We start from the raw sequence: 23304 nt of genomic DNA, 5'->3' as shown, positions 1-23304 counted from the left end.
ATCAGCTACAGAACAGGTGATGACTGCTTAGACATCAGTCCTATGACCTGAGGTGGGGCAGGCTCACTTTCCCCCTGTGTACCTCAGAATCACTTTCACCACCCTCTCTTCTCCAGAAACAGAGGCCTGTGGGCTGAGGGTGGTCATGCCCAGGGCCTCTGATGGCCAGCGGATGGCTGTACTTGTTTTAGGAGCTGAGAAGGAAAGAGAGTGGATGGGGGCAGGGTTGGATGTGTTTATGTGTAGGTATGACACATTTATCTCTCAGACCTCCCAATATATGCCAGGCAGACAGCTGCAGGGAGAGACTGAGGAGGTGGTCTGGACAGAAGGCCTCCCATACCTCCAGAGCCTCCAGGGTTGCAGGTTCTGAGGTGATTAGCACCCCAGCAGCCCTCAAGGCCTTGTCAGTTGGGAGCTCTGCAGGATTTGGGAGGTGACTGGTACACACCAGGCCTAAGCATGCAAGTTACAGAGCAGGGTTCCCAACAGTGACCCCACATCTCCCACAGCAGCCAGCTGAGAAGAGGCTCAGCTCCCTGCGCCATGACTCTGGACCAAGAGATGGCCCTGGTGTCCGCACACCGACATGCAAGTGCCTGACACATGCAGTTACTCAGGGAAGCTGGCCCTGGCCCCCCCCAAGGGCATCCTTTGAACTATAGCTCCATACCAAGATGCATTGCCTTATGCCGTTTTCTCTGCCCAGACTTGAGTTTTCAAAGCCTGGGTCGAGAACTTTCTTTTGTGCTGAGACTCAAGCTATCAATCACACAGCACTGGGGATGACAGCCCCTTACCTGGGCTCCTGCTGGATCTGACTCTCCTGGTCCATGTGTGTGCAAACCACCCATTCACAGTGTTGCTATTTCCGCTTTTGCCATTGGCATTTGATGGAAGAAGACAGAGACAGAGAACAGGAGAGCGTGTGGGCGGATATACTACCAATGTTGTCTACGGTCTCTTGGGGACAGGCATTCAAGTATTTCAAGACGTCAGCCCACCCTGGAGCCCAGATCCAGGCACTAAATCCCTTGTTTGATGCTTCAAATATGGCCCAAGCAACAGGGCATTGAATAAGGGAAGCTAGACAGTCTCAGACCTAGGATTAAGGGTCACAGAGCCGGGAGTAACCCTGGGAAGCCCTGGCTCAAACCCATGTGCTGCCAGCTCTGGGGAGCCCACTTGGGTGTAAGAAACTCAGTTTTCTCAGGGAACATGTGTGAAGGAAAAAGCATTTAAATGCCACCAGGTATGAACAAGTTTGTCCTTAATAAGTTGTCGCTCTGGGGGTGTGTGTGAGGATGGAGGTGCCAATGATGATGGTATGGTGATAGTAGTCATGGTGGTTAGATGGTAACAGTGATGACAATGGTGATCACTGATGGTGATGATGGGGTGTTAGCGATGATGACAGTGATGGTGGTGGTCATGGTGTTGGTCGTGGTGATGTAATGAAGATGACATAAGAAGAGTGATGGAGAAGGTAATGACGGTGATGGCGATGACTGGTGGTCATGGTGATAGTGATGGTGCTGACTGGTAGTCATGGTGATGGTGATGTCGCTGACTGTGGTTGTCATGGTGATGGTGATGGTGCAACTGTGATGATCATGGTGACAGTGATGGCACTGACTGTGCTGGTCATGGTGATGGCGATGGTGCTGACTGTGGTGGTCATTGTGAGGGTGATGGTGCTGACTGTGGTGGTCATTGTGAGGGTGATGGTGCTGACTGTGGTGGTCATTGTGAGGGTGATGGTGCTGACTGTGGTGGTCATGGTGACAATGATGGCACTGACTGATGGTCATGATGATGGCAACTGTGGTGGTCATGGTGACAGTGATGGTGCTGTGGTGGCCATGGTGCCATGGTGACGGTGATGGTGCTGTGGTGGTCATGGTGACAGTGATGGTGCTGACTGTGGTGGTCATGGTGACAATGATGGCACTGACTGTGATGGTCATGATGATGGCAACTGTGGTGGTCATGGTGACAGTGATGGTGCTGTGGTGGCCATGGTGCCATGGTGACGGTGATTGTGCTGTGGTGGTCATGGTGACTGTGATGGTGATGACTGCTGGTGATGGTGATGGTGATGACTATGGTGGTCATGGTGACAGTGATGACACTGACTCTAGTGTTCATGGTGCTGACTGTAGTGGTCATTGTGAGGGTGATGGCACTGACTGTGGTGGTCATGGTGACAGTGATGGTGCTGTGGTGGTCATGGTGATTGTGACAGTGCTGACTGTGGTGGCAGCGGTGGCAGTGGTGGTAGTGATGATAAGTAAAGGTGATGACAGTGATGGGGTATCAGGGTGACTGGGATCTCCAGGATCCATGACTGTGCTTTCCTCATAGGGTCACTGGTGGGGAGCTCTTTGAAGACATTGTGGCGAGAGAGTACTACAGTGAGGCTGACGCCAGGTGGGTACAGCTTCCCGCCATGCTGCCCTTCCCTAACCTCTGGCTCCTTCCTCATTCAGTGCCACGCCTGCCCCTTCTGTAACCCACATTTGTCCTGTGCGCCACTGTCATTTCCATGGTCCCTCAGAGGTCAGCTGAGTAAAAGTGTCAGCGCAGAGGTGTGGGGCTGAGTGGGGAGCAGCCTGGCCTGCACAGAGAGGTTCTCTTCTGGGACATCCCATCCACCGTCCATTAGCTTCCTACAGATAAGCACACAGTGTGATGTTCTAAGAAAGACAGGCCAGGAGCCAACCCCCATCGAAATGTCCTCTCATAGCCATCTTGAGCACCCCCAGCCTGAACACAACATTGTATTGACTGCTGCTGGAAGAGTGAGCTCTGGTTTTCCACAAAAAGCTCCTGAATGCGTTCCCACCTCACTCCAGGGCCTTGGGAAGAAGCCGGGGAGACACGAAACCTTAGTTCAGGGCCACAGGGCATTTGTCCTCTCAGTCAATCAGAGGACCAAACCCTAGATCCACAGGTCTCAGGTGTGCGGGTGAGTAGAAGTACTTGGATTCCGTCTGGGCCTAGATTCTTCATGAATACTTGGATAGTCCTTCTCAGCGGGCCGAGGCGATGAAGGACGATGGCTCGGAGAGGCCTGTTTATGGCTGCTGGGGACCAGACTGAAGGGTGTCTGGGGCAAGGATGGGTCTGTTTCTCAAAGGCTCCTGGGGTCCATGTCAGGTGCTATCCTGACTGTGTCTTATCTCAGGGATAGTTGTGGATATGTGTGTGGGTCCTGTCCACCATTGCTTGGCCACAGAGATAGATGTACATTTAAAGGCGGAGGGTGTAGGAGTGGGGCACGCAGGCAGTGGGGAGGGGCACGCAGGGGTCTTTCCCGAGCAGGCAAGTTCTGGGTGGTTTTACATTTTCTATCTTGTCTATTTTAAAGCTCATCTTTAATGAATATACATTATGTCCCTTTTTGAAAGAAATTAATATTATTTACATGAGCTTTATGTGACTCGATTCTGCACTAGCAGGAAATCTTGCTTTTCACTGCAGGCCCCGAGGCCCTGTGGGAAGCCATGAACATCCTGGTTCATCATGGCCTCTCAGGTCTTCCCCATGGAGCTAGGCAGCAGAGGCCAAGCCACAGAGAAGGACAGGGTGGGACAAACCACTCTGTCCCAATTCAGTCTCAGAAGACTAAGGGCACAGAATCCTTTCAAAGGCTCCCCCAGGATAAACATTGTGTTTTGCCAAATCTTAGAAAAGGCCTGTCCTGTGGACTGGAGGAAAATAAATGCTTTCTTTATATTCTGCTTATAAGAGAAGCAGAAAGAGAAAGGGAGCCCCTTTCCCTGACCTAAAATGACAGGTGGGAAATGGGTGGGTCACTAAGCTGGGGAACCATGCCCCTTCCAGGTAACCTGTAAGGGGGAGGGAGGCTGATGATCCTTCCCTCCTTATCAAAGTCTTCCAGCCCTTGGCCCTCTTCGATTCGTATAACCCCATGTGTGTGGGGTTCCCTGTAAGCTTTATTCTCCAACCCAGGGGTCTGCTTCTATTACTGCGGTCAGAGCTCACCTCAAGTATACCGGCCTGGTATCCATTCAGGGCCACATTCAGGCCACAGTGGCTCCAACCTCAGTCTATCTCTGAAAGGTCCACAGCGCCCTCTGGTGGCTCTAAGGTGCCTGGCCTGTATCAAAACTCGAGAGCCCTCATTTCTGGACCCCCAGCCTTCTTGCTACAGGTGACAGAGAAATAGAGTAGTCAACCCTGTCCACGACCCACTGGGTCCAGGAAGGTACAAGGCAGGGAGTTCCCATGTCCTTAGCCTGTTCAGGACATAGGAACCTGTATGCTGAGAGAGGAGAGTGAGCTGTGTCCTTGCCAGGAACCACCATGTCTTCTCGGAGGACAGGAGTGCCTGCTGCTTCCCAGGGAAACACTATGTAGAGAGTGCCTTAAGTATTTAAGGTTTCCCGGACCTATCCCTGGCCAAGAAGGCATGGGCTTTGTCTCTCTGGTATTCAGGAATCTAAGGAAGGAGCATGCTTAGTAGTCAGACTGTGAGGAGGGTGGGCAGCCTGCATCCTGTGAGGAATCTGCTTCCACTGTCTGGCCAGATGGTGTCAGTCCATCTCCCTGGTGCTTTCTCTCAACCTGAGCTCAAATTTTACTGTCATCCACGTGGATCAATGGCTGTGGGGTAACAACCCACAGAGACAACCTTATCAGACTCCTCGTTAGGCACCAAAGCCTAAGACAGAAGCATAGAGGTCCAGCCAACAGACACAGGGGTCTGAGTCCCAGCTGTGCGTTCTCCCTCCTCAGTGCAGGGAACAACCCCATTGAGAAAGAGGCCTGGGCCGCAGAGTACGGGCCTAAGGTACTGGAGCTGCCATACAAGTAGGGTGTAGCCTCTTTATGGGATTCCTCATGCCCAGAGCAGGAAGGCAGACAAGAGGGGCTTTTCTGAACTCATTTCTAGCCAAGGAAGCTGGAGGTTTCCTTTAGAGTGACAACGGGCTTTCAGTTTGGAGACTGTGGGGGAAACTTAGAGGTGACCAAGTCCTTTTACAAAGTACGGTTAATGAAGTCCGGAACACTGAGGCTTATTCTTGCAAGTCCTAGAAGCCAGGCACAGCAGCATGCACCTGTGATCCCAGCTACTGTGATGCTGACTAGATCCCAAGCTGAGAATCATGTCCAGAACCTAGCCAGTGTCTGCCATGCTGCTTGTCGGTGATTCAGGCCACAGAGTGACTCCCAAGCTAAGACACTAAGAAAGTATTGAGTGCCTGGTGATGGAGGTGGCCTGGGCCAGAGCAGCATGAGGAAAAGTCCCTAAGGCTCCCTGACCTGCCATTCTCTTGACTGGGTGAGTGCCCCAGCCTGCCTTGGGTCCCTGATGTCACTTTCTCTCCTACACCTTGGGGCCATGGTCTCCTGGAGAGCCATGACTCACCCACTAGGTTATTCTGTAGTACTAGTGACCCTCTCGGGGTGGCTGTGACCCATATGAGGGGCTTGCCCCTGTGTGAAAACTGGCCTATGTCAGAAAGGGAAGATCACTACCCCAGCAGCATGGGCTAGACCTCTGGGCACCCAAAGAGGTTTTCTGGGGCCCAGCACCACCCGGAAGGGTGCCTGGGTGTAGGTTGATGTCTATATGCAGGTCAGGGCTGGCACAGGTTAGGTCAAGGCCATGATTGGACAGTAAAAACGTAAGGCGGGGACAAAGTTTTGGTAAGGCGAGAGAGAAAGGAAAAGGAGAATCAAGATGGAGACGGAGAACCTGACCCAGATCCAGGTGGTCTTAAATGGCCTAGGCAGTTAGTATATTTCTTAAGGGATGGATTTCTATAGGTCAGTTTGTCTTATCTAGGTGGGTGGTTTACATCTTTACCATTTGGCTCTGAGTTTATGGTGTGGATGTTCTGTGGGGGTGTAAAATTTGCTAAGTAAATCTGAGATAAAGCCATTGTTAAATTACAAGTTTCCGGAGGTTTGAATTTGTCGGACGTGTTGCAGTGTGGGCAGAGTTTGCGGCCAGCAGAGAGACAGCCGGGAGATACTAAACGGAGATAAATTACGGTTCATTCCATATGGCCCTCCGACGCCAGACCTAACTCTAGGGACCAACGTAGCCAGGTGCCATGCTGGAACGGCTCGCAGACCGCCTGGGTCTGAGAGTACTTGGGGGCAGCGTAGAGCCGCTGAGATAAATTATTGTTAGTTTTGTGTGGCCCTACGGTGCCAGTGCTAGCGTGGGATAAAAGGTTTCATAGTTTTAATATTTACTGAAATACTGGGGGACAGGGGGTTAGGACAGTGTGTGCTGCTGCACCCATGCTGATGATGTTATCATGGAGGGTAAGACCTCAGGGCCTGGCCTAGAGCCTTAACTGGATTTTAAATGGTCTGTCTGAAGTCTGAGCTTGAGGAGCTCACTGAGGAAGGTGCCGACCCTTCCCTCAGCATTCTCTACAGTGTGTGGAGCAGGCTGGGCCCATGCTGGTGGTGTAGGCAGGTGGCACTTCCCAGTGACTGTGGTTACATGTAAATCAATCCTCTGAAAGAACATCCCAGACAGAAGGGAGGTCAGCCAAGTAGGGCTGTGCAGACCACAGACATGGCTGGAGACCTATGGTCTGTGGCTTTCATTTTCTCTAAATAGGGCCACAGGACCCAGCTCTCCGTTTCACTTAGTCTGAGAGGCCCGTTGGCCATTGGGCAACTCAGTAGAGGCCCTCTGCACTTGGCAGGGCTGGGGGAAATATTGGAGCTTACAGCTGTGCCCCCGTTGGGTCTGGCGTATGTGCGTTTGGCCTATGCTCTGCTCACTTGGGTAAGACAGTCTGTGCCCAGCCCTACAGGCCTTGTCATGAACACAGTTGACCCCTAACCTGCATGGGACTGGTCATCACCCTGAGTGACAAGTGCTTGACTCTCTTGGGGAATCAGAAAGAAAGGAAAGATAAGGTAGGTGCCAGGCAAAATAGAATGTCATGAGAAATAGCAGTTCCTTATGGTGACACGGCCCCTTCAAAGACAGCAGACACAGGACAGGGACCAAGGTGGACCCTGGGAGAAAGCTGGGAAGAAGGGGTCTCAAGGCCCCCATTACAGGCAAGAGGTGGTAACCTTCGAAGGTTACCTCCCACATGTTGGACATGGTTCTTTCTGAACTCACACACCTCGGGTTCACATCCATCAGACGTCAAGGGTGAGCTTTGTAGGGAGAAAACTTGAATATAATTCACAGTGCCTTGCTGGTCATGCCCACATATGGCCAGACTTGGGGTTGGGGGTGCTGTTTGAGAAGGGTGGTTTCCATACCCCAGAGAAGCCAACCTTTGGTCATGCCACTGTCCGTAGGGTGAGATCCCATGAGACTCATACCTAGCTCCAGGGGTTACTGGGGCAGCAGGGAGTTGAGCACAGGCTACAGGGCCTCTGCATCCATGGGGCTGGTGGCCCTGAGCCTGATGTGTGGAAGGACAGGACGGGTCTGAGACTGCCACCGATAGATGTCACTAACTAGGAGAGAGCTGGGACAGAGGGGACTTGTGTGCTTAAGCTGTCCCCTGGCTAGAGAGGCAGCCTGCCCAATAGTTGTCTTCATGTGGATAAGGCTGGGCTGATGACACATGATGAAGAAGCACATAGTAATGTAATATCTCCACAGTGGGCAGGTTCATCCACATAGCCTGGCACCCATGCTCCTACCTGCCACACCCATAGGGTCCACTTACAGCTGACCTGCCCACAGCGCAGGGTCTGTTTAGCCTAATTCAGCCTTAAGAGAGCTAAGCTGAAACCAGAGTGTTTCCCTTCAGAGTTGCTGCTGGGGATCTGGTTCTGATTTCTAAGCAGACCTGGGTCCAGCATGGGAGGCAGAGCAAGGACTAGAAGAGCTGACCTTGGGGCTGAGGAAGGACTCCCTTGTGGCCAGCCTCTCCTTCCGCCATGATTCCCCTCATTCTCCTTGCTCGCCCAGGCTGGGGGTTGAACCCCAGTACCCCTGCCTTTCCCACATCTCCTGTTGCTTCCCCCCCCCCGCCCCGGCCACCCCAGGACCATTCAACTAACCTGCCTGCTGTTTGCACAGTCACTGTATCCAGCAGATCCTGGAGGCTGTTCTCCATTGTCACCAAATGGGGGTCGTCCACAGAGACCTCAAGGTGAGTCTCCTCTCTGCTCTGCAACAGGTGGTCACCCACACCTACAAACTGTGCAGCAGGAGGTGTGGCGTACAAGGGAGGTGGGGTGTGCCAGGCGTGTGTGCACATGACATGCTTGCACACAGGAGTGTGAGTGGATGCGTGTCCATGTCTGGGCAGGGCCCTCATGCACATGGGTGCATGCGTATATAAAATAGCTCTGTGTGTGTGTGTGTGTGTGTGTGTGTGTGTGTGTGTGCATGCGTTTGCACACATGTGGAATGTAACTGCACACTTACAGCTCAGCTCCTCAATCACTTCTAGAACTGTCCGGTTAGCAGATGTACACTCAGTTTCTCACTTTCTAGTCTTCTACCAAGATGGAGCTCTCAAGGCTGGGGACACGGGTGACTCGAGGCAGGGTGAGGAGAGCAGGAGCAGACTGGCTTGCTCGACTCCTCTCGGGTCTCTCTTTCCAATTCTGTGATGCCCTTTGCTTGACTATGGGCTCCAGGCTCTGTGCAAACGAAAGCCTGTAGCTTGGTGTGACAGCTCATCCCTTTAATCCTGGTGCCTAGGAGATTGGGGTAAAAGGATCAGAAGTCCAAGGCTAGCCTAGGCTACATAGCAGGTTTGAAGGTGACAAGTCTACATGAGCCCCCCGCCCCCTACTACACACACCTCATGAGAAGAAAACAATTGACTCTGAGTTATCTAAAGACCCCTTCCCCAACCCCTTCCCCCCTGTAATCTCTCCCTTTCTAAGGCCTGGCTCAGTCTCTTGCTGAATCCACCTGTTTGGGGACACTGTAGATGCCAATCCTAGCCTGAATGTCTTTAAGGCCAACCTCAGTGCTAACTGGGATGGCCACTCCTTTCTTAGGCCACAGGTTAGGGACCAGTCTTTGCAGCTGTTCTGGGGAAGGTGTCACACAGAGTAGGCCCAGGATGCCCCCTGCATCTCATCATGTGTCCTTGCTTCCTTAAGCATCCTGCTCTGCCTTACCTGGGTACAAGGCCCCTGAGACACGGGGGTATACGTCACTGATTACATGGGGTGCAGGCACTACGCTCGCAGAGAGTAAACGCTGAGGCTAAAGCACGGAAGTATGTTTTCCCTCACGTCTCCAGGTCTGGGCAAACAGGATCTTCCTTTTGAGAGAATACAGTGTCTCTCCTTTCCTGGAGGACATCTTGGTGAGGCAGAACCACAGATGACACCATGCTAAGTGGAAGCTACATGGTCAAGACAAGGCAGGAGAGAGCATGTGTAGCTGGTGTCTCGGGTGGTGGTTGTGAAGAAGCCAGGGTGCAGCTCAGCCTCTGTGGCCTGACTGCTGCCTCCTCCAGGCCCCAGACATTCTTGCCTTGCACTTTCTAGAGTTCCCATGTGACTGACAGTTTTCAATGTTGGAGGAGAATGCTCAGGGTCCCTGCCATGCTCACGATGGCAAAATGAAAATGGGCCAGGCTGAGTGTGACCCCAGGCCAGGCTGAGTGTGACCCCTGCCTATCTATCACCAGAGGGGAGGGAGTCCTAGGAACTCTGCAGCTTTCAAGCTTGCTTACTTCACACCCACAGCAAGAGCTCTTGTGAGGCTCCAGTCTGCCATGGGCTCAGGGCACCCACCTCAGGAAGCCCACATCTTTCTCTGTAGGTGGTTGGGCAAACTTCGGTCCCAGGAGTCACATTAAGCCTTGTAAAGTCTCTGAGGTGGATGACAAAAGCAGGCTGTGTGGCAGGTTGTGGTCTGTTCTCAGGAGTGAGGTGCCTCTGTGGGTGGCGAGGGCGCCTATGAACTCACCAAGGGGACCTGAGAGCTGAGGAACCTCCGGGTGGTCAGAAGCCAGGAACTTCCTGCTGAGTGCTGGACCAGAGACCCGATCCTTGGGAGCTGCCGGACAGGCTGCTGTGGTTAGAGGTTAGATAGAGAGGCCAAGGGAAGCAATATCATAGGGGCTTTTATGGCCCTCAACAACCCAGAGACAACGGCCTCTCTGGCCACTTCTTCAGGACAAAACAAATGTCCTTCCAGATGAAGCCAGAATGATTCTCCAGGAGGATGCTTTTCCCACCTGCAGATGCAGACATCCAAGCGCCCATGGCTCCTTTCTGTCTCGTGTAATAGCACTAACTGGGGCTGGGTAGAGCTTGGGTGTTCCTCCATGTTCTATGAAGACCATTGCCCAAGCCCCTGGACTCTCTACCATGTCAGAAAGGAGAGGGGCAAGACTGGCCTCTATCAGGGGGGCAGCCCTGCAGCCCCATACTGGAATCGTTGCAGTTGTCTGTGAGAGTGAACTGGAGATTTCATTCCTATTTTAGGAAGCAGGGTCTCCCAGTTCAAACTGAGAGCCAACTCCCATTACAGTGACTGGGGCTGCTGTCCTAGTCCCCAGAGAGGAATGGAGCTCTAGGTCTAGAACACCCATGTCGGGAGGCACAGCATCCTCCCTGTCCGGCAAACTGCTGCCGTCTCTTGTCCCCGGCCCCTCGCAACTGCTCGTGGTGTGAACGCTGTGCCCTGATGGCTCTCTCCCCGTAGCCTGAAAACCTGCTCCTGGCCAGCAAATGCAAAGGGGCCGCAGTGAAACTGGCAGACTTCGGCCTGGCCATCGAGGTTCAGGGAGACCAGCAGGCATGGTTTGGTGAGTGTCAGGGGGCGGGCAGGGGGTACTGGCAGCTCCTCATGGCCCTTCATGGTCCCTTCCCCTTCGATAGGATTTGCGGGAACACCAGGCTACCTGTCTCCCGAAGTTCTTCGGAAGGAGGCCTATGGCAAACCAGTGGATATCTGGGCATGTGGTAAGACCTGTGTGTGAGAGGTGGCTGGGTTGCATGGTGAGCGTGTGGTAGTGTCTCTGGGATCATTCCCTCTGCCCTGCAGTGTACAGGTGGCTGGCTGGCTTCTCCTGCCCTGAGCCAAGTACGTGTGTCCTACCTGCCTTTGGGCTGCCTCAGCAAGGCTCTCACACTGTGACTACATTTACCCATGCGCTCTGGCCCACTGTGTTTGTCTGCCTGTGCTCAGTATAGGTCTGTGCCCAGAGCAAGTGGACACCAGGATACAGGGACCTGGGGCTGTCAGACCACAGGGCGAGGTGGCTCCTTAGGTGGGCTCTTCTCTTTCTGGTGGGGATACAGCAGAGGAGGTCGGCCAGGCTCCCTAGTAAAGCGGAGACAGAGCAGGGAGCAGATACTGTTTGTGTCATCCTCCCCATGGCGGAGGGGCGCAAAGGCACACTGAGGACTGACCCTGGTGCCTCCCAGGGCTATGCTGCTCACCTCCACATCCACAGGGGTGATCCTGTATATCCTGCTGGTGGGATACCCACCTTTCTGGGATGAGGACCAGCACAAGCTGTACCAGCAGATCAAGGCTGGGGCCTATGACGTGAGTGAGCGCCGGGTGTGGAGGGCGGGGACCGCCACGGCCTGGGTCTTCCCTCCTCTTCAGGGGTGTTTGCCCCAGGGGAGGGGCTTCAGCCTTGCCCTGTGCCCCACTTCCTTCTGTAGTTCCCATCCCCCGAGTGGGACACCGTTACCCCTGAAGCCAAAAACCTCATCAACCAGATGTTGACCATCAACCCCGCCAAGCGCATCACGGCCCACGAGGCCCTGAAGCACCCATGGGTCTGCGTAAGTCGTCCTTGGCAACCTCTAGGGGCCAGTTCCTGGTGGGTCTATCCAGGGCCCCTAAGATGGCCCCGGGCTTCTGTTCCTTGTGTCCGACCACTCCCCTGATCTGTGAAGGACAAGACTCTTGAACTTGGAAATAGGTTGGGGACAGCAGGTGGGAACAAGTGATCTCTCGCTGTTGTGGTGGCTGGCCCTAGAGTGCCATCACCCTGAACCCCTCTCCTAAGCCTCCTTGGTTCCCCCTCTGGAGGCAAGGCTGATACTTCTGTAGATCCTCACTGCCCTGCGACTTCCCTTCTCCCAACAGCAACGATCCACGGTGGCCTCCATGATGCACAGACAGGAGACTGTGGAATGTCTGAAGAAGTTCAATGCAAGGAGGAAGCTCAAGGTAGGCAGGACTCAGACCCCATCCCTGCATCCTGGGGGGGCCCCATGCTGGAAGTAGGGGTGTTAGTGGGGCCTTCAAAAGAGGAAGCAGGAGAAACCCCCCAAATCCATGCCTGTTCACGAGTCCAGATCAGAGGATTCCAGATTCTGGGACAGCTCAGAGGGGCGAGCTTGGCCCTGAGTGCAGAGCATCCTGAGGGCTGAAGGAGTGCTGGCCCAGAGCAGGTTCAGTAAAGGGCAGAGCAGAAGGGCCTGGTGGGCCCAGCAGGTTAGAGAGGCAGGCGGACAGGCCTGATCCTGAGAGTTGCTGGCCAGCTAAGGACAGGGTTAGCCCTGGGAACCATTGCTCAATTGAGCTTCCCCAAAGCCCCAAGGGCAGCCCTGGCTTCCCTGGGCCCGTTAAAGGAGTGGTTCTCAACTCAAGGGTCGAGATACCCTGCAAAACCTTCATAATGTAACAGTAGCAGAATCACAGTTATGAAGTAGTAACGAGATAACTTTATGGTGGAAGGTCACCAGGACATGAGGAACTACCTTGGGGTGTCACAGCATTTAGGAAGTTCAAGAACCACTGGGCTAGCTGTCATGGTGGCAGGCCTTCCTGGCCATGCTCACTTCTCAGGAGTCTTGACGCTGTGATTTATGGGTAGCATGAGCCTTAGCTATGGGCGTGTGGCTTCCCTCAGTGCAGCTGCCAGGCTCTGGAATTCTTACTTCTCTGGGAGACCGAGCAGGGGGGACAGAAGCAGACACTAACAGGGTGGCCCTGTCTCTGTTTCTCCTTAGGGAGCCATCCTCACCACTATGCTGGCCACACGGAATTTCTCAGGTGAGACATTCTTCTCCAGGGAAGACGGTGTTTGAGTCCCACCCTCGTTCTACAGAAAGCCCCCTCCTTCTTCATCGGCCCCCCCGCCCCTTTCCTCCAGGCTGGCGGGGGCCCAGTTTCTGTCCTCACCTCTAAGATCCTCTACCCAGAAGGCCTTTTGGCTTTTCTCGTTGGGTAGCTACTGAGGTCTGCTATGCCCCAGTCCTGCCTCCTCCGTGTCGTTGGGTCTGTGTCCCTTACTTGACACCCCAGTGTCTGTGCTGCCAACACCTGGCCTGCCACCTGTATCCGTCCAAGCATCTGTTGGGCAGCCCTGTGGCCTCCTTGTCCTCAGTTCTCTGAGCATCGTGTTGTGTGTGGGAGACAGCCGAAGTGGGGGTGGATGAGATTGAGGTCCGCGCACGGGGTGACTTGTAAGTGGGCCGCCTACCCTGGTTGTTTGGGTGGGTGATGGGAAAATGAAGTCTCAAGGGTCTGTTAGAGACCCATGGGGCCCGCGTGGGGGGACAGTGTTGGCCCCAGTGCCCGGACAGCTATGTCTGTGGCTTCTTCGTCGTCTGACACTATGTGCGAGCGTTCATGGTCGTCTCTCCTTGTGCGTCTGCATCTGGTACCCTGCCTCCTGTTACTTTGCTGTGATGCTGTACTGCCGGGAATGGGCACACAGTCACATCAACACTAATGGGACTGTCCTGTCTGCTGTGTGCCCCGCATGCCCCACAGGGCACAAGAAGCCCCACTGGGGTGTTCTAAGGAGAAAGGAGGCAAATGCTTTCCAGTGTCTATCGGCCCAGTCTTGTTTCACTATCCTGAGAAAGGGATTCTGGAGCCATCCCCTACCTAAACTTTAACTCTAATCTTCTTCTGCTTCCTTTGTCTCTTCTCTTTCCTCACCTCGCCCTTCCCCACGTCTGTGTCCGCCCCCTTCCCCCCCTCGTCTCTAACCCGGTGCTAACAGTGGGCAGACAGACCACCGCTCCGGCCACAATGTCCACCGCGGCCTCCGGCACCACCATGGGGCTGGTGGAACAAGGTAGATGTGTCTTGCCCAGTGTCCACCCGCTCCTGCCCATCCCTCCTGTTGGCATGCAGCCCCCCTGCTGCACGCAGCCACTGGCCAGACCCCCAGAGCCTCCCCGGAGGCAGGCAGTCCCCTGGGAGCTCTGCTCCTGTCACATCCCAGCTGAAGCCCTGCCCTGGGCAATAAGGCTGCCCCTCACTCTTGTCTCATCATCTGTAAGAGAGAGGTCACATCAAATCCCAGATGCATTTGCCTGAGACCCTTGGTTCTGCCTCTGGATGTCTGGAGACCCAATTCAGAGTGACCCTGATCTCACAGGAGCCACTAAGCCTGCTGCTGGAGGGTATCAGCCCTGAAAGGGGAGCCCTTGGATCAGGGCTTGGGGATAGAGACATGTCCCAAGGATCTGTAGGGCCCAAGGGTCTGGTGGTCTGTGCTACAATTCCTCAGAGTGAAAGTGGGGTGCTATCAGTGTCTGGAACTGAAGGGTTCTTTCTGAAGACCCTTCTTACTTGGTCCCGAACTCCCTTAGGGGAGGAGGTAACCTCCATCAATCTGTCCCTTTGATGGTGTGAGACCTTCTGAGGGCTCAGTGACCCAGAGCCCTCACCACGGGGTCCGTAGTCACCACCCAAACTGAATGCCAGCCAGCAGCACAAGGTTCGAGTCGCCACTGAACACATAGACCCAAGCCAAGCTTCAGCTTCTCCTAAAGCCTTGAGAGTCAGCTGAGGATCGAGCACGGGTTTCCCAGCCAGCTGAGGACCAGCCCTTTCCACACGCCTGCCCACACCCACCTCACAACACCACTAGGACCACAGCAATGATCACCTACTAGAGGATCCTCCTCCTGGGGGATGCTTAGGTCACCCTAGGCTTGTCTGTTCTGCCCACAGGGGCCCGTTGTAGACGCTCCCAAGTAATTATATAAAGCTAGCGGCTGTCAGGGCGGCCCTATTGCCAGGGGACAGTGGCGTGAGACAGGTCACCTCTGAGCCATGCTCCGCCCAGGACTTCTGCTGCAATGCTCGCCTGCCTGCAAGTGAGCCGGGGCAACCTTGCATGAGGCTGCCTGCATGTTGTGGTTCTGCCCCAGGAGCTGAGGGTCCCTCTGTCCTGGAGGGAGGTCAGTGCATGTCAACAAAGCTCGGCATGGCTGTCCACGGTGACTAGAGAGAGAGAGCAAGGCAGAGCTGAAGGTCCCATCTACTCCGTTAGGTCGGCCCAGCCCAACCACACACGAAGGGCACACATTGGGGGTCTTCCTTCTCCGTGATTCTGTCCGAGCACCTTGACAGCTGTAGACCCTTGCTGTAGAGCGTTTTTGCACTTTGGCTCCCACCACCCCGCCCCCATTGAGCAGACATGCGCAGTAAGGTGCCTTGTGACTGTCAGGCTGGCTGGCTGTGGGCTGGAGGTAATGGCTTGGCCTGAGACCTGGAAATGGAAAATGCCCTCCTCCTGAGTTGGGAGTACAGATCTGAAGAGCCCCCAACTCTAAGTATCTGGAATCCCCCCTCCCCCACCATGTTTGTTTAGTCCACTTTGGCTCCGGCTGCACCTTCTAAATCCTTTTGACTCGAGACACCGCAGAAGTGGCTTCTCCTGTATGAGTGGAGTATGCAGGTTCCTGGCTGCAGGGAGCCATAGTTAATCCAGGGCAGATAGGGGAGCTGGAGAAAGCCAGTCTCCAGGAAGCGACGGCCAGAGCCCATGCAACCAAGGAGGCTGGGCCATGCACCCATGTGTCTAGGCTATATAGGTTATCGGTGAGAGGAACAGGAAGTGCTGAAGTAAAGTTGATGTCTGCCTGAGTTTTCTAGGTCTGAGCTATAGGCATGGCTCATCTGGGTCCAAGTGTGCTATGGCCGGCTTGGTAATAATGTGTTCACCCCCCAATAAACCACAGATACCATTCCTAGTAACACAGCCCGGAACTGTGGTTTTGATAGACTTGAGGGCTTAAATGGAACCCTTTTAAGATCAAAGACAGTCCTGGGATCGAAGCAGGCCCAACCCTTCCAGTGTGTCTTTCCCCGTGAGAACCCTCCAAGGATGTCTGAGGGATAGTGAAACGCCACTACCGAATCTCAGACCAATAATGGCTTTCCCTAGGTTCTAACACAGAATCCAACAGGGGACAGGCTGGGTTGGCTGTATGGCCTGCTGGGGCGGGGGTGGGGGGAAATCAAGCCCACCTTCTGCAGACTGTTGAACCTGTTGAAATTGCCACCTCTTAGAAATGTCCGTCTTCCCCTACTGCCCAGAAAGCCATAACAAGTACCCTCAAAGCAGGACAGTCCTACTTCCTTGGGCTCCAGGGAGGGTCCCATCTCCCAGCTCTGCCAGTCTCAAGTGTCGGTTGAGAGCAGCAATTCACCCTTAGCAGTTCCTGTGCCACAGAAGCCCGTGCTGCCTGGGCGAGCAATGCAGGTCTCTAGGGATGACGATGGAGGAAGATGGAGGAGAGTGAGCCATAGACAAGGAGGAGGGCTATGCTGGGCAACTCCAGGGAGTGTCTCGAGACACACCAGAGATGTTTCAAAGTCCACTCTATAAAGAAATGGGAAGTCAGCATTTAGCCCTAGGAACACCCCTTGGGGCTACCCTGGGATTGAAGGTCTAGGGAGCCCCAAGTCTGTAGATGACATGTGGAGGGCAGCTTCGCTTCAGAGAGACCCGCTTGTGACAGAATTTATGAGACAAGCACCAAAACCATGATGGAGGATGGCTGTCGGGAACCAGTGCCCGCCACAGAGGTACTCCAAAAGCATTCAGGTTCCAAGATGGTATGTGGTTTCAGTTGCCATGTCCCCATGTCCCAGCATACAGAGCCTGGTGGAGGTAAGGGGCTCAAAGTGCGTCATCTGGCTAGGGAGGGAGGTAGTCAGGAGGCAGCAGTAGTGCCCAAGTCTGGGCTCTGAAAAGAACTGCCCTCAGAGGTATGGGCACGCAGAACCCTTCAGAGTTCTTACTCTGTGGCCTGCAAGTTTGCGTTTCTGATCACAGCAGTGGCGCTGCTATGGCAGAAGACCATGTTTGACTAGGTTACAGCCCCAGGACTAAATGTGCTGTCCCCAAGTCCCCACCATGCCCGCTGTAGGCTCCCCACTAGTAGGCAGGAGAGGCTGAGGTTAGGTATGGTCAGCCAATGTCTAGTGTACAGGATTTGTGGGTAAGGGCTTTGGAGACAAGGAACTGCGTACCATGCTCCCTGTGCTATGCCAGCCATGACTGCCTTAACCTGCTGTGTTGGCCAAGTGGCCACTTGGCTCTTCTTGGGGACAGGCTGGCTTTGCTGCCTTGTGGGGGCCTTTCTGAACCAACACAAATCTTGTTTTCTCTCTCCTCCTCTCTTCCTTCACTCCCTCCTCTCCTCATCTTTCCTTTTCTGTAAGGTAAGCTGACCTTCTCTCTCACTCTCTATTTTTTTTTTTTTTTTTACTGTTTTAATTCTGTAATGAAAACTCTAAGCTCTGCTCTAGTGGGTGCAAGTTCTGGGGCTAAAGGGTGGGGCAACGGCAGGACCGTCCTGCTCTCCGAGGGGAGTGTTGAAACCAAGGGTTCCATTTCCTGGGCCCAGGTGTCTGCCAGGGCTCATGGGCAAAGTGGTTGGTGTTGGCCTCCGTCATGGCCACCAAGAAGTAGTCCCACGGCAAGGGCTGCTGGGCCATTCAAGGAGAGGACAGGGAGGCCAAGCGGTGTAGCCCTGGGGCAGATGTTTGTTGGCCCTCCGAAGGCGGAGGGTGGGGGCTGGGTGAAGCCCTCTGGCATGACAGCCAGCTTTGGCTCACCATCCTAGTGAGAACACAGAAGTGCAGAGGGCAGGGCCAGGTTGAGCATGCCTTTCATTTTGCATTCTCATGCCTTCCGGTCCTGATCTGGCGCCGTCCAGGGAAATGGGAGGCAGGGCAGATCATCCCGCCTGCCCTTCAGGAGTCATAGGCACGGGACAAGGAGGCTCCTGAACCATTGAAGATGCTGGGGGCAGGGTGGTTCTGGATGAGGCTCCCCCCACCCCAAGCAGCTGGACTCAGCAACCCTGGGGTTCTGCAGCTGCTAGGGCCAGGCCATGTGCCAAGGCCACACCTGCCTCTGGCCTCAGGACCTGAGCTTTGCTCCTGAAGAGAGGGAAGGGGGTGGGGGAAGGGGTGGGAGCTACAGTGATCTTAGGCCCTAGGAACTCACGATCCTTCCTTCCTTCTTTCCCAATGCAGCAGCCAAGAGTTTACTCAACAAGAAAGCAGACGGAGTCAAGGTGAGACCCCCAGCCAAGCCCTTTGTGGGGTACAGGGAAGGAAAGCAGAACCTGGAGCTCTGCTGCTGACCCCAAGGTTCTGGCTTTACCCAACGGAGGCCTGACTAGGGAGGGTACCCTTTCTTCCCTAACAACTCTTTATCCTTCTCTCCACAGCCCCAGACAAACAGCACCAAAAACAGCTCGGCCATCACCAGCCCCAAAGGATCCCTCCCTCCTGCCGCCCTGGTACTGACCCCTGCCCCTGCTCATGTCACTGTCAAGAGAGGCCCTGTGAGGCAGGGTCTGGTGAGACTCTGCCTGTCTCTGACCAAACCAGTCCCACGTGGAAACAATGGAATTGCGGGTTTTGAATGCCAAGAGGAGAGGTCACTGTCAGGGTACCCCAGATCAGTCAGATGTAAAACTGTTTGGTGAGCCCTTCCCTGGGAGCCCCCAGGAGCCCAGATGCTGGAGAGAGGTATGACTTCCCAGTTCGATGACCTCTGGATCACCTCCCCCTAAGAAGCTCTAGTGAGAAGCGGCCTGGAGGCCACGGAGGGAGGCCAGGGACCCCACCTTGTAGAGAGGTCAACCCAGGCTGGGCTCTTCAGATATTGTACCCTGGAGTGCTGCCTCCTGAGTTTAATGGGGCCATGGTTATGTAATGGGGAAGTGTGCGGTTGAAGGAACAGTGGGCTTGCCCACCTGTGACTGTTTTCGTCAGAGCCATATACCATGTTGTCCTGTGGATTACAGAGAGGAAAGTTTGGGGAGCCCCTGCTGAGGAGGGTTAAAGGTGCCCACAACACCCCCTACTAGAGTCCCCCTTGTTCCTTGAGAAGGTATTGGGCCATTTCTAGCCTCCTTGCCCTGGGTGACCTTGGTCTAGGTGAACCTCACAGCTTGTCCTCACAGCTGATCTTCCCAGGGTCGTGGAGTTGTAGTGTCAGGCGTCAGCCTTCTGAACCATGGATCTTAGGAGTTTGCTGGTAGCACACCTGGTATCCCCACGGGCCCCACACAGGTGCTCCCCATAGGAGCACCTTGGCCAAATTGGGGAGCACCAAAGAAAGCCATCCTGGCCAGAGCCGGAGAGCTGGCTCAGAGCAGCAGGGTTATTGCAGGAGGGGGCCAGGCCTTAGCTCACCTGGTGCCCTGGGGGCGGCTCACACCGGCCTCACAGCCAGCCCCACCTTGATCCAGTCCATCCCATAAGCTACCCCAAGCCCCACGGCATCTCCAATCCTGTGCCCACTCCCACGCTGGGGCAGGAGGTGGGGAGAACTCCCAGGAGTAGAACCCCCCCCCCACACACACACACCTACAGTTTCTCTCAGGCCCTGTGAGCTCCATTTCTCCTGGCCTCTGGCCTGGGCAGACCTGCCCGTTGCATCTGTCAGGCCTTCTCTACAGTCACCCAGGGCCATCGCTGACCACCCGCTGCCTCCATTCTTACCGGGCCATCTTGCTGACCGCCTCTGCCTTCATCCCTGTCCCTCTGCTCTACACTCTCTCTGGGCAGACCCTGGCGGCTGCCCACTCCTCTGGCTCCCTGGCTCCCCATCCTCTGCTTCCTTCTTTCTCACTCTCCCTCTCTCTTTCCTCCCTCTGTCTGCTGCCCTCTATAGGAGCCTCAAACCACCGTTATCCATAACCCAGTGGACGGCATTAAGGTACTGCCACGCCCCACTCCTCACCCTTTCCTTGGGCAGGAGGTGTGGGCCCAGGAGGAGGGTGTGGACGGTGACCTGGGACAAGCTCTTGTGACTTTGATAGAGAGCAGATGTGTGGTGACCCCGAATGTAGGGCAGCGCCCACAGCCTACCTGCCCGAGGCCACCGCAGGACATAACGGCCCCCTCGATGGGAGCTCACAGTCACCACGTGGCTGGCCTCCTGCTGCAGCCCTTGGGGCCCGCCCGGCCTGCTTCCCAGGAGCCTCTGCTCCTAGGCTGTTCTCCACCTCCACCCCCTGGTGTGGCCCCAGTGCTTCTTCCTCCTCTCTGCTCTGCCATCTGCTCCCTCATCACATTGGCATCATCACCCGGGGCCGGGAGGGGCTGGCGTGCTGTGAGGTAGGAGAGAGGGGCAAGCGTTGGAACTGCTTACGGTACAGCGATTGCGCTGGGCCGGCAGGTCAGACTTGTTCCCAGGCCTAGCTCCATGATGATCTGACAAGGTGATGCGGTGGGTAACCCCAACTTCCTTTGGCTAGAACCTGCACCTGGCCCAGCTCCGTGCCAGGGACGGAGGGCAGCTATATATGCCCACAGTTCTAAGTGCCAAATGTCTGATTTCCTACTACCTCAGTGTCTGGTACCCTTTGGTCCCTCGTGTCCGCTGAGGAAATACTCCCCTCTGAGGGACTACTAGTTAACCTTCTGGACCAGAGTAAAGGCCTGACTTTGCATCGGAAGGCCCTCAGTGTTGGCCCAGAGCCAAATTCAGTCTGTCCGTGCCAAGGACCCATTAGAGGTCTGGGGATATGTTGACATGGGCTCCTCTGCCACTTGAAGGGCCTTACTGAAGTTCCAGGCCTAGGAGGGGCAGTGGCATCTGGGGTATCATCTCTTCTAGGGGAAGGAATCCCTCACCTAGAAGCTGCTAACGATGTGTGCCCGCTCCCGAGTTTCAGGGCCTTCCGTCACTAAAAGTCGGTCAAGTCCCGTGTTTTTCCATCTCGGGATTTCAAAAGGCCTGCTCTCTCATAGCCAGCCGAGTGTCTCCGAGTCTCTGAGGGAAGGTGAAGCTGAGGCCCTTGCTGTTGGAGATGTGGTGGCCTGCAGGGATGGGAGCCCTCCTGAGGACACACACATCTAGAACCTTCTCCCCAGTCCCTGCCCCCTGAGGATATTTCCTGCTGGGGTGGGAAGGATGTCTCCTAAACGTCCTCAAGAGTAGCTTTGGAACCCAGGCTGGCTTCACCGTTGGAGGTATCCTGCCTGCCCTTGGCTCATCTTGACCCCCATCTCCTCTGTCTCCCCAGGAATCTTCCGACAGCACCAACACAACCATAGAGGACGAAGATGCCAAAGGTACCATCACAGAGGCCTGGCCTGGGCCTGTTGGTAGTGGGCGGGTCTTCTGCAGCATCACTGGTCCTGCTGTGCTCCAGGGGCCTGATGCCAGGGCCTGTCTGGTGTGAGTTGGAGAATGCTCAGGCCATCCTGGCTGGGGTAGCGCACGTGTGGGATCTCCATTCCGGGATCCAGGAACTCGGTTCTCACAGGGTGTGAAGTACATGAGATCGGGATGTTGTTCTTCTCTCAAAGTTCCTAAGCTTTGGTTCTGTCCAGCCTGAGTGGCCAGATGGCTGACCCATGTTGCGTCCTTTGATGGCTCAGGAGCTCCCTCCTAAGGTGGACTTCGGTACCGCACCCTGAGCCCTGCCAGTGATAATGTGTGTTCACAGACCAGTAGCTATCAGTGAGTGGGGTCTCCTAGCTTCTCCCACTCTCTCTGCCTCTCTGGGATGAGGTCCGACAGCTTCAAGCTGTCCATGGAGCCCTAACCTGCCCTTAGGACGGACCCTAGAATCAAACAGAGCTTACCCATTTGTTCCACCCCAGCTGCAATGCTGACTAAGATTCCACCACACTCCAAAGTGGAAATCGGCATAGGACATTGGTCCTTGAACTTAAGGGAGTACACCCCCCTACAAGCTGAAGCAGGCCCTTGAGTCAGCACCATGGACACTCCCCATACCTCTCTGTCAAAATTCTGGCCTTGAGTTGGACAGTGGAACACTGAGCTGTAAGGGAGGGTGGCTGGGCCTCAGGCCTGCAAGGGGACAGAAGCAGCAGACGAGGCTGGAGGTAGGGGCAGGAGCCAAAGGTAGGGGAAGCCTCAGAAATGAAGGGCAGGGGCACTCTTACCTCAGCCATGTACCAGAGCTCTAGCAGAGCCAGGGCACCTCTCAAGCCACCATGTTTGGTGAGAAGCACTCTAAAATCCTAGCTGAAGGTTTGCAGGGCCTGGCACGGGCCCACAAAGTGAACCTTCTAACACCTACCTTGAGGTGCCCCCAAGAGTGACTGCCTCGCCTCTGTCCCCTAGGTCCCCAGCAGTGGCCTGGGATTCTACACCTGTAACCTTTTCCTCTGCCCTGTGCCTCTTGGTTCTTTCTGCCACCTTCTGTCTTGAGTGTCTACCCATCTACTGCTTGCTTCTGTTCTGCCTCAGCCCCCAGGGTCCCTGATGTCCTGAGCTTGGTGAGGAGGGGCTCAGGAGCCCCAGAAGCCGAGGGCCCCCTGTCCTGTCCATCTCCAGTTCCCATTAGTCCCCTTCCAGCCCCGTGTAAGTAGCCTGGGCCCTGCTGCTATGGGGATAACTTGGAAGGGCCTGACAGTTCTCTGAGGGGCCATTCAAGAGCCAAGGGTTGGACAGGCCTGGACTGTTGGCCCCAGCTCTGTCCTCACACATCCCCCAGACTGGGGCTCCCCATGGTTGCCTTGGTCCAACCAGAGGCCTCTATTGATCTGTGGGGATGCTCTCCTGACCTGCTTTCCTGCTCACGGTCACTACACAGTCCCTTAAGGATTTGGCTATGACTTCTAGGCCTCTGGGGCCCACTTAAACCTCCCTCTGTCCCTGGCAGCTCTCGCTGCTAAGCCTGGCACCAAATAGGAAGCCGGGTCCCAGATTCCCTTGTGGTAAGAGCAGGGACCCTCCTTCCCCCCGTCCTGTCAGTTCTGTCGTCTCCTCGTATGTTTGTCTGCCTTGTGTTCACGTGTGTCTGTTCCACCCCAGCCCCCAGGATCTCTGACATCCTGAACTCAGTGAGAAGGGGCTGTGGAACCCCAGAAGCCGAGGGACCCCTATCAGTGGGGCCCCCGCCCTGCTTGTCTCCGGGTCTCCTAGGCCCCCTGCCCACCCCGTGTAAGTAGTAGCCCCCCACCCAGGCTTGCTGCCCCTGCTACTGAGGGCTCACCGAGAATGGCTCAGCTTCTTGCCCCCGCCATGCACGGCCAAGCTCCCCACCCGGGACCAGGGTGCCTTATTCAAGTCATATGCGCTAACACAGTGAGGCAGCTTCCTAACTGCTCCTTTTGGGCTCAATGCCTCTGACTCATCTCAGACCCCCTACCCCTTT

The 23304-nt window shown here is 55.2% G+C and overlaps 1 protein-coding gene across 16 annotated transcripts in view; it reads left to right on the top strand.

The window, feature by feature from the left end:
* Camk2b (calcium/calmodulin-dependent protein kinase II beta) overlaps positions 1 to 23304 on the top strand; it is an 88956-nt gene that overhangs the window by 58038 nt on the left and 7614 nt on the right. For 2 of the 16 annotated variants that reach the window (XM_017599069.3, XM_006251170.5), the window contains exons 5-19: positions 2365 to 2430; positions 8042 to 8114; positions 10640 to 10742; positions 10816 to 10899; positions 11394 to 11488; positions 11611 to 11733; positions 12041 to 12124; positions 12910 to 12952; positions 13911 to 13985; positions 18194 to 18231; positions 18388 to 18459; positions 19842 to 19886; positions 21199 to 21247; positions 22395 to 22508; positions 22962 to 23090. In XM_017599069.3, the coding sequence (XP_017454558.1) occupies positions 2365 to 2430; positions 8042 to 8114; positions 10640 to 10742; positions 10816 to 10899; positions 11394 to 11488; positions 11611 to 11733; positions 12041 to 12124; positions 12910 to 12952; positions 13911 to 13985; positions 18194 to 18231; positions 18388 to 18459; positions 19842 to 19886; positions 21199 to 21247; positions 22395 to 22508; positions 22962 to 23090 (1193 nt within the window). Of the gene's footprint in view, positions 1 to 2364; positions 2431 to 8041; positions 8115 to 10639; positions 10743 to 10815; positions 10900 to 11393; positions 11489 to 11610; positions 11734 to 12040; positions 12125 to 12909; positions 12953 to 13910; positions 13986 to 18190; positions 18232 to 18387; positions 18460 to 19841; positions 19887 to 21198; positions 21248 to 22394; positions 22509 to 22961; positions 23091 to 23304 lie in introns of all 16 variants that reach the window. The other 14 variants (XM_017599072.3, NM_021739.2, XM_063272855.1 and 11 more) reach the window with 10 other exon arrangements.

Source organism: Rattus norvegicus, chromosome 14 (genome assembly GCF_036323735.1).
Source record: "Rattus norvegicus strain BN/NHsdMcwi chromosome 14, GRCr8, whole genome shotgun sequence".
In the NCBI taxonomy this organism is placed as follows: Eukaryota; Metazoa; Chordata; class Mammalia; order Rodentia; family Muridae; genus Rattus; species Rattus norvegicus.
Note: the sequence above shows the minus strand (reverse complement) of the source record. Positions and strands in the feature narration are given on the sequence as shown.